Source organism: Phoca vitulina, unplaced genomic scaffold, assembly GCF_004348235.1.
Source record: "Phoca vitulina isolate PV1807 unplaced genomic scaffold, GSC_HSeal_1.0 scaffold21, whole genome shotgun sequence".
NCBI lineage: Eukaryota > Metazoa > Chordata > Mammalia > Carnivora > Phocidae > Phoca > Phoca vitulina.
Window position 1 is genome coordinate 13,389,052 of NW_022589724.1, and position 10,936 is coordinate 13,399,987.

At 39.8% G+C, this 10,936-nt stretch overlaps 1 protein-coding gene across 1 annotated transcript in view; it reads right to left on the bottom strand.

Annotated features, from left to right (window-relative positions):
- The window catches only part of LOC116641323 (zinc finger protein 420-like), a 33,475-nt gene extending 22,813 nt beyond the window's left edge, over positions 1 to 10,662 (bottom strand). Inside the window, 4 exon segments of the mRNA XM_032418986.1 lie at positions 909 to 998; positions 2,515 to 2,641; positions 8,376 to 8,420; positions 10,473 to 10,662. Of these exon segments, the coding sequence (XP_032274877.1) occupies positions 909 to 998; positions 2,515 to 2,641; positions 8,376 to 8,390 (232 nt within the window). The 5' untranslated portion in view covers positions 8,391 to 8,420; positions 10,473 to 10,662.
- Between the last annotated feature and the right edge of the window lie 274 nt (positions 10,663 to 10,936).

Consider the following 10,936-nt stretch of genomic DNA (forward strand, 5'->3'; position numbering starts at 1 on the left):
CACTCACCATAGCACATACCCTCCCCAATGTCTATCACCCAGCCACTCCATCCCTCCCACCCCCCGCCACTCCAGCAACCCTCAGTTTGTTTCCTGAGATTAAGAGTTCCTCATATCAGTGAGGTCATATAATACATGTCTTTCTCTGACTGACTTATTTCGCTCAGCATAACACCCTCCAGTTCCATCCACATTGTTGTAAATGGCAAGATCTCATTCCTTTTGATGGCTGCATAATATTCCATTGTATATATATAGGGGGTAAGGAGAATTTAATAAGCAGCACTGAAAAAGGCAGGAAAACAGCCAACATAATAAAAATAACATAAAAAATCCAGTAAAAATGGTCACAGAGAAAGGAGAAAAAGAAGAAGGCAAAGTAATATTTATATTACTGGAGTATCTGAAAAATTTAAAAACACAAAGCATAAGATTATAACTCCAAGACATATCACACTGAAAGAAGGTGAGAAAAACAAGGTAATTATAAAGGATATGAATATCACTCAATAAGTTACTTTGATAGAGGGCATATCTAAGACTGGGTAAATGCATAAAGGGAGGAACATAAGCCCATTTTGGAAGAATAGGGTGCTGAAGATGTTAGCCAAAGAGAGGTTAACTAAGAAATGTCCTAAATGACATGGGCATAAATAAGATCCAAAGTACAGGTAAGGGGGTTACTTCTCTCTCTCTAAAAGTTAAGCAAAGAAAATGGATTGCATGGTTGTTAGATATGTAGCAGTGTTATTTAGGTATTTGACAATCCCACACCAACTGTCTTCAGCCATTTCTAGACATCTATGACCTTAAAGAATGATTTCCTAAAAAATATTTCAAAGATAAATGTCTCATTAATCAGGATTAATCTTACATCCCTGTCTCCCATATGCCACGTTCTCACTTACCTGAGTAGGCCCAACTTGAGATTTCTTCCTCCTTCATCCATGGTTCTCCTCGCTTCAATGAGATTACATCTGACTTCAGAGACTGACATCCTGTTTATGGGAAATGATACAGGACTTGGCCATTAGTGGACATCCAACCATCCTAGAACTCAAGCCCACCACATATGCACCAGAATAGCTAAAATTAAAAAGACTAACATTATCAGATGTTGATGGAACTCTCATATATTGCTAGTAGGAAATACATTGGTATAACCTCTATGGACAACTGTCTGGTAGTATCTACTAAAGCTAAATATACATGTGCTCCATGACCCAGAAATTTCCCAATAGAAATAAAATACTTATTTCCACTAGAACATGCATATAAGAATGTCCATAAAAAAAGTAAAAAAAAAAAAAAGTAAAAAAGACAAAAAGACAAAAACAAAGAACAAGAAGATTAAAAAAAAAAAAAAAAAAAGAATGTCCAAAACAGCAGTGACCCAAGTCTGAAATAAGCCAAATAACTATCAACAGAATGGATAAGTTGATGAATTACCCTATACTCGTTAAATGGAATATGGTGCAACAGTAAGGAGAAACAAATATTGGCATGTGCAACAACATGGATGAATTCCACAGACACTATGTTAAATGAAAGATGCCAGACAATTACAGTGATTACACTTACATGAAGTTCAAGAACAGACAAAACTAATCTATGGTGATAGAAGCCACAAGTTGTTATCTCTGAGGAGATAAATGGCAAGGGGTCAAAGGGAGCCTGCTAGGGTGCCTGAAATGTTTTATACCTTGATCTGGGCGGTGGTTAAATAACATAGGAAAAAGATGCATCAATCTGTATATTTAAGATTTGAGCACTTTACTACATATGTTCTATTTCAATTAATCTATAAAAACTAAGAACTTGGGCACAGCCCATTGTCTTTAACCCTCAAAGAATGAGCAGGATGCAGCACCCATTCTCTTTTCATCCAAGTCCACTGGTGTATTTGGTACTCAAAATCAATATTCTTTTGACCTTTATAGTTTGAAATGAAGCTCATTAAACATGCAGAGACCCAGCAGCTTTTAGTAAATAAGAAAGGAAAGGCAGTCAATTGGGTACTATGGTGGATTTAATATATGTTCATAAATTCCTTGGCACTCCTCCCTTCAAGAAGTCCTCTCCTTCCCTTAAGCATGGGCTGGACTTGGTAACTATTTCCAATAAACACAATAAGGTAGAGGTGATGGTCTGTGATTTCAGAGACCCGGTCACAAAAGGCCCTGTGACTTCCTCCTGGCTCTCCCGGATCACTCTCTGGGGAAGTTTGTCATGTCGTGAGAACAGGCCCCCATGGTGAGGAAGGAGCTGAAGGCTCCTGTCAACAGCCATGTGAGTGAGTTATCTTAGAAACAGATCCTACACTCTCCGTCAAGCCTTCAGATGACTGCAGCCCCTGCTCACATCTGATTCCAGCCACACGGGAGACCACAAGCCAGAACCACCCAGCTAAGCCCTTCCAAACTAAACTGTTTGTTTTAAGCCACTAAATGTTGAAGTAATTGTTATGCAGCAGCAGATAACTAATACCCAGCACCCTCTGAGAGATGTTCTTACCCACTGAAACAAGGTTGCTGTAGTTCTCCAGCATCACATCCCTGTACAGGTTTCTTTGAGCAGAGTCCAGGTACTGCCACTCCTCCCAAGTGAAGTCCACAGTCACATCCCTGAGTGACACAAATCCCTGTAACAGGACATTCCTGTTCAATCTAAAGTGAAAAGCACTGGGTGATGTGTAAAAGATGTTTAATCATGCAGAGTTCATCATAATAAATTAAAGAAGATGTTTACTATGAGGCCAGTTTTACTATGTGGGAGAAGCAGAACTCCTATTAGAAAAACTCTGCTATTGAGAAACCATTCATCCTCTCTTTCCAGCAATAAGCACGTATTAGGCCACAACACAACCTGCACTATTTGATGGTCAGAATACAAATATGAAGAAAACACTGGAAGTTTACAGAATAGTAGATGGAGACAAACAAGTAAATATATAAATGCTATTGGGTGTTAAATGGGTTATAATAGAAATGGGAAAGAAGAAATGATTCTATTTGGGGAGGTTGAGATGGGTTTTGTAGAAGATATACAGTTATGCAAAATGAATAATGAAAAATGTAAAATTTTTTTAAGTAAAGATAAAATACTTTTTTTGAAGTGTTAAAAATGAATAGTGTAAACTCCAGTAAGATATGGAGGAGGGAAAAAGATCATTCTAGATGGAGAAATGAGTAAAGAAAAAAGCGATGGGGACGTGAAAAAGAACATGGCAAATTCAAGGAACTGTTCGTACCTTCGGAATAATGCTCAGACATCATTTATTCATTTACTGTTTTCACAATTTTTATGTATCTGCATGTCACTCACACTATTTTTGACTTAATAGCTTTAACAACTCTTTTACTTAAATAAATGATTTTAAAAGGAAACCACTAAAGGGAAAACCAGTATCAGTTCCTGAAATGAAGATAACAAAATCTGCAAAACAAGCATATACTGATGAAATGTCATTTATGGGGTCTGCTTTAAAATACTCTAGAGAACAGGGGTGCTTGGGTGGCTCAGTTGGTTAAGCATCTGACTCTTGATCTCATCTCAGGTCTTGAACTCAAGGTCGTTAAGATCAAGCCCCCACTGGGCTCCACACTGGGCATGGAGCCTACTTAAAAACAAAAAAAATACAAACAAAAAACTCTAGAGAACAAATAAAGTAAGAGGGGAAAGATATAAGATTGGAAAAACACTGGTAATCGCTGAAAATATAAGAAGAAACACAGGGGTTTATTAAACTGTTCTCTAAATTTTTGTGTATGTTGGCATTTTCCCTTAAAGAACTTATAAAAATTAAACACAACAAAACCATTGTTTTTAAAGTTTAAACTAAAATAAAAACAATAAAATGTAAGCAATATTTAATTTGGTCAATTTATTTTTTTAAATACCTACTTAGAAATAAGAAGAATAGAATAACTTATGATCAGTTAGTAATAAAGTATTACTTTGTTTTTACTTATTTTTCAAACCATGATTAGGTTCCACCTCAATAAGAGAATTCAATTTTTAAATTTGATGTTGATCAAATCCAACTAAGATGTATCTGAAAGACAGTGGGAAGATGAGGGAAGGAGAGTAATCAACTAAGAGTGCTTGGGTTTCGGGCTAAGCAACTGGCATCCCACTCAAGTCCAGAAAATAAGAGCGAGCAGGTTTGGGGGGAAGAGAGAGGTGGAATCTACTTGTCCAACAGTAAAAGGACAAATGATTTGATTTAAAAATGGGCAAAGGATTTCAATAAACATTTCTCCAAAGAAGATATGCAAATGGACAATAAGCACATGTAAAGATGCTCAACCTTACTAGTCACTAGGGAAATGCAAGTCAAAACCACAAGGAGATACAACTTTACACCTAATAGGATGGTTATAATCAACAAAATGGAAAATACAAGTGTTAGCGAGGATGTGGAGAAACTGGAACCCTCATAGGCTGCTGGTGGGAATGTAAAATGGTGCAGCTGCTACACAAAACACTTGGGCAGTTCTTCCAAAAGTTAAATGTAGAATTACCATATAACCCAGCAATGCTAGGTGAAAAAAAAAAGACCCCAATAATTGGACAACACCAGCTGAAAGACAAGATGGAGTCCTTCATGTCAAGGGAGAGAAACTACAGTTTTAACCTGCCCAAAGGACCATGGGAAACAAAACCAGTTAGTATATCATGAGGTGACAAACCTGCACAAAAGTCAACAAAATCCATGAAATCCCTTGCAACACATCTTACCATGTTCTCCGTGGCTGCCACAGCCTTTCGCTGCCACCAGGAATAGCAAGCTGTATCCTGTTTGTCATTCTACTCCTTAGGATGACAGGTTACAGCTTAGGACTGCAGTCTGACCAACCTGGATAAGGGCACAGAACTTGCAGTTTTTGCCTATTTAACCCCAAACATAAACCTTCCCCTTCAGAGCACACTTTTGGTTGTAGCTGAAGGCCGCGATCTCCCTGGTTTACACACTGTATGGCAATAAAGCTTTCCCTTGCCTCTGACTCAATCTCTGCATCCCAGGAATTTTGGTTGACATAGGTATATACCCAAGATTTGAAAACAGGTACTCAAAGAGATACTTGCAGGCAATTCATAGCAGCTTTATTTACAATAAAGCCAAAAGGTAGAAACAACCTGAGTGTCCATCAGATGAAGGGATAGACAAAATGTGTTTATATAATGGAATATTACTAGGCCATAAAAAGGAATGAGGTTCTGATACATGCTACAGCGTAGATAAACCTCAAAAACATGCGAAGTGAAGTAAGTTAGACACAAAAGGACAAATTTCATATGATTCCACTTCTATGAAATATCTAGAGTAAGCAAATTCATAGAGCCAGAAAGTAGTTTTGAGTTTACCAAGGGCTGTGGGGGTAAGGGAAAAATGGGAGTTATTGCTCAATGGGTACAGAGTTTCTGTTCGGGATGATGAAAAAGTTTTGGAAACAGAGAGTGGTGATGGATTCACAAATTGCAAACATAATACCACTGAATTGCACACTTAAAAATGGTTAAAATGGCAAATTTTATATTTCACCACAAAAATTCTATTGGCCCAAATTAACTTTAGTTTAAGTTTCCTTTGTGAGATAACTCTCCCTGGTGTAGTTTCTATCTGTGACTCACCAAAGAGTAAACTCACGTTAGTTCGGTTTTAGTACCAACAGTACCGATAATGTGATTTAGAATAAGAAATATATATTTGGTCTTTGTATTTCCTAGCATAGAGCTCCTAAAACCCTTGGAATTTCCTGTGATGAAGGCGATAAAGGTGCCTTTTGTTATGATAATGACATGGCTTTTGGAAAGCACCTAAGGAGGGGGTGGCTGGTCACCAGAGGCACCAACCAAGAGTAGACAGAACTTTCAGTCCCACTCCTGATTTGGGGGGAGGGAGGTGGGGCTGGAGGTTCAATCCATCACCAATGGCCAATGATTTAATTGATCATGCCCACATCATGAAGCCTCCAGAAAGACCCGAGAGAGTTCAGAGAGCTACCAGAATGTTTCCACGTGACAGATGCCAGGTGCCAAGCCTTGGACTCCATGCTTCTTTGTTCAGGACCTTGTCTTATGTATCTCTTCCTTGGCTGTTGATTTGTATCCTTTAATATCCTTTGTAATCAACTGGCAATCAAGTGTTTAAATTGGTTTCCTGACTCCCAGGAGCTACACTAGCAAATTAATAGAACCAAAGGAGGGGGTTGTGGGAACCTCTGATTTATACCTAGTGAGTCCAAAGCAGAGGCAACAACTTGGGACTTGTGATTGGCATCTGAAGTGAAGGGCAGTCTTGTGGGACCGAGCCCTTGACCTATAGGATCTGACACTATCTCCAAGTGGGTAGTGTCAAAATTGAGCCAAATTGCAGGACAGCCAGCTGGTGTCAGAGATTGATTGCCTGGTGGTATGGGGAAGAAACCCCACACATTGGAAATGGGTGCAGAATTACAGGTACATAACCCAGTATTCCCCAAACTTTCTTTTTTTTTTTAAAGATTTTATTTATTTGACAGAGAGAGACACAGCGAGAGAGGGAACACAAGCAGGGGGAGTGGGAGAGGGAAAAACAGGCTTCCCGCGGAGCAGGGAGCCTGATGCAGGACTCGATCCCAGGACCCTGAGATCATGACCTGAGCCGAAGGCAGACGCTTGATGACTGAGCCACCCAGGCACCCCTCCCCAAACTTCTAAAATCAGAGACTGGATACTGTGATATGGTAAGAAATACATATTTTGGTCTTCATCCCTGGCTCCTAGTCAGAATTCCTAAAACCCTTATAATTTCCTAAGGAATAAATGTGTGGCGAGCATCTTTTGTTCTAATATTTGTTCTTTGACTCTGTCTGGTTCCTGACACAGAACTCCTAAAATCCTTAGAATTTCCTGGATGACAGGAGTGTCTTTTGTTCTAATGAGGTGACTCTTGATGAGACATTTTTCAGTTAAAAAAAAAAAAGTGCACACATCAATAATATATACCTTTTTAAAAAAACATAAATTATTTCAATACTGAGATATGGTCATTAAAAAGACATGTAGGTAGGGGCGCCTGGGTAGCTCAGTTGGTTGAGTGATTTCAACTCTTGATTTCAGCTCAGGTCATGATCTCAGGGTCCTGAGATTGAGCCCTTCGTGTCAGGCTCTGCACTCAGCAGGGAGTCTGCTTGAGATTCTTTTTCTCCCTCTCCCTCTGCCCCTCCCCCCCCCCGTGCCCTCCCCCCCATTTCTCTCTAAAATTAAAAAAAAAAAAAAAGATATGTAGGTAGTTCTTTTCTCCCCATACCTCAGGGGATCACCTTGCACATGTAAGGAATGGATGCTCCCCACTTTGAAGACTACTATACTGAAACTGCGTGCTACATAGTGGGTAGAACCAATGGAACATGATAGATAAAAATTAGATACATATCTTCAAATAAAAACATTTAAAACCATATGACAATCACAACCACTAAGATGCTTGCTAGCAATGTTTAGCTGAGTGATAAACCAAAGAAATGAGCAAATTCACTTGATTTCCACTATCCATGAAGCATACTCACTTGATCTACACTTTGAGGCTCTCAACCTATTGCATTTTTAAAAAATATTTTATTTATTTACTTGAGAGAGAGAAAGAGCGAGAGCACAGAGGAAGAGGGAGAAGCAGACTCCCCACTGAGCAGGGAGCCCGATGCGGGACTCTATCCCAGGACCCTGAGATCACGACCTGAGCAGAAGGCAGACACTTAATCAACTGAGCCACCCAGGCACCCCAACCTATTGCATTTTAAAGGAAAAATATTTCATTATTTATTGGTTAAAAACTGCAAATTAAAATTGATACTATTATGACCTTTAATAGTATTAATTCCTTGGACCAATTTCACAAACTTTTATTCACGGATCAAGACAGATTTTTTGACAGCTATGTACCTGGGTCCCATGATTTTACTGCCTAGAAATTGAATTCTGCCTTGTTATGATGCCCTGTAGCTATTTTGAGAAATGACTTAAGAAACAGCTATAGGGAGGCCTCCTATGGAATTTATCATGGGTTGGTAAATGTTAAAGACACTGTCTACTACATCATATGTATGCATTAAGAGAATAATTTCAAACCTAAATGCCAAAAATTCTTTACTTCCCTCAAGAAAATATCATATTTAATGTGTTATATAAATCCTATCACTGTAGATGATATGCTCAACTTCAATAACTATAAAAGATCTTATAATTTGTATGACTATATTTCACACATTATTTGGTCTAGATTTTCTATTTTCCCAGATCTCTATTTACATTTTTTCATTTAATTGAATTAATTCTTTTAAACTGCCTCAAATACAATGGAAAATAATATGGGATATAAATAACTCACTTACCTGAGAATTGGTCATTTTCTGTTGCTCTTCAGAAGGTGCAGATATCTGTAAAGACAGAGCTGGGATGAGCAGGGAGGGGATAAAAGGAAGACCACCTTGAGAATCTGGGCCTGCCCTGTGATTCCCAGAACTATGAGCCTAGAAATTCCTATAATCAACTACATAAAAGACTACCTTTCAAAGACCGCCCCTTTCAAAGTTTCCTTTGAGGGACCACAAAAGATTATGCTGTGATAACATCAACCTATTACAGTTCTGAAAGGGTCAGGCCATGGTCTGTTTTATCTTTGTGGATGTGTATCCCATTGTATGTTTAAGAAGTTTCTCCTCCTTTGACCCCATAAATCTATAATTAGATATTTATCCTAAAAAAATAAGCATGGATGTACATAAAGATATATCTGCAAGGATATTCATCACGATGCTGTTTGATCACTTAAAAAGTAGAAACCACCTAGATGTTCAACAATAGGGATTGGTTACATCAGTTATCAAAGTATAGAATACTAGACAGCCATTAAATTATCTTAGAAAAGTATTTACAGACTTGGAAAAAGGGTCTTGTTGTATTACAAAGCAAGAAAATAGGTTATAAAACAACAAATATATTGAAAAGAAATATATTTGAAAGAAAAAAAGTGTGTGAAAGGACATACATCAAAATGTTATGGTTACCTTTGGGTGGTAGAATTACAAGTGATTTCTATTGGGTTATATTTAGCATTTTCATTTTCCAGTTTTTCTAGAATAAACTGTTACTTTTTAGCAGCTATTATTCTACTGACCTCTTAACCCAAACTCATATCAAGGAAGTTCTAAAGGGCACAATTCACTAGCTCAATAAATTCAATAAGCTGTAACAGTCACTCTCATCCATACTCATAGGACCACTTCAAATGTATAGGCTCAGTTCAAATGTCACCTCCTCTAGAAAGCCTTTTCAAATGTCTCCTGGATAGACTCAGCCATTCCTTCCTCTGACTTGCCCATAGTGTCCAACACTCTGACACTGGGTTTTCCTGATAGAGGTTTAAGGCAAGGGATGATGAAGCCTGAACTAAGACCATGGCAGTGGGAATGGGGAGGACAAACTGGAGAGATGTTAGGGAGGCAAAATCACCAGGATCAGAAGATTGATCCAACATGGGGAGAAGGGTGGGGAGAAAACTAGATGTCTCCAGGATTTGTACTATGGCCATCTAGAAGATGAGTGACGTTATTCATAATGATGAACGTAGTAGGATTAGCAAGTGAAGTATGGAGAAGGAAGATGATATTGTCTACTGCCATCACGTTAAGGTTGAGATCCTGTGAGTAAACCTCACAGAGATGTGGAGACAGTTGTCTACTGTGAATCTGGAGCGTGTTAGAAATGTCTGGGCTGGTGCTATAGACTGGCAAGTCATACTTTTAAAGGCAGAAGCTGATAGAATGAGTGTGGTTGAAATTATCCAGAGAGAGCACATGGATTGAAAGACAGGCAAAGGGAAAAGGCACAGCTTTGAGAAAGGGTTTTTGAGAGACTTCGGCTTGAAGTACTTAGCTAGCTAAAAGACAGTAGTAGAGAATATAAACTGCCTGAAGTCCATTCACCAGATAGATCCAAGGGTGGAAACAAAACCTCCGGGGGGAGGATGGGAACTCTCCCCGGACTCTCATATCCTTACATGCATAAAACCCATACAAGAAAACCCAGCACACAGTATGTGTGGAGTGCAGCCTGAATGCAAACTATTATTATTCAGGGCTGGAGCCCCAATCACTGGTCGCGAGCCATCTGCTCCCCAAGCTACCAAATAGGCTCCTAACAGTAGCCCACTACAACCCCCACACACTGATCCAAAATAACCCTAAAAATGGATATCTGCCTTCAGGACCCAACCGTTGATATCCATGTGACCCCAATCCGTGACTCTGAGAGACGCAGAATCACACAGACACGCTCAATCACTAGTCCCACAAATTCCCACTCCGCTGAACCTCCTCAGAGTCCACTACCGGCAGCACCACTAAATACCGATCTCCACGTGGCGGCAATCACTATTTTGAGTGGGGCTGTTTAATTAATAACCACAATTAAGACCGAAAATTACGGACCGCCAGAGATGCTCAGTCGCTGATCAAATATGATGCCCTTACTCCCAACACCGCAGCCAGTGACTGAAACTTCCTTTTCTGAGGACCGGACCCCTCAACTCCCAGCCTCGCCTGCAGGACCCTCCGCTGAGCGCTAGGGTCGCCCCCTCCGCCGCCAGGGCTGCGGACTCTCCGGTGTTAACGGCGGAAGCAGGGCAGCCCGCGACCTGCTTCTATCGCGAGACTTACCGGGTGTTTAGTCGGCGGGAGCCCGGGGGATCAATATGGCCGCGCCTAGTGAACGGAAAGTGTGTCGGCGTGGGAGGCGCCATATTTCGAGTAGAGCTGGCGCCGTACAGCAGAGAATGCTAAGAGAAAGGGAAGTTAGAACTGGGATATGGGAGCTACTGAAAAGATGTACTGGGACAATGCGGGAGCAAAAACATAAAGTAGGAAAAAATCCCAGGTCTCTGAGGATGAAGTCA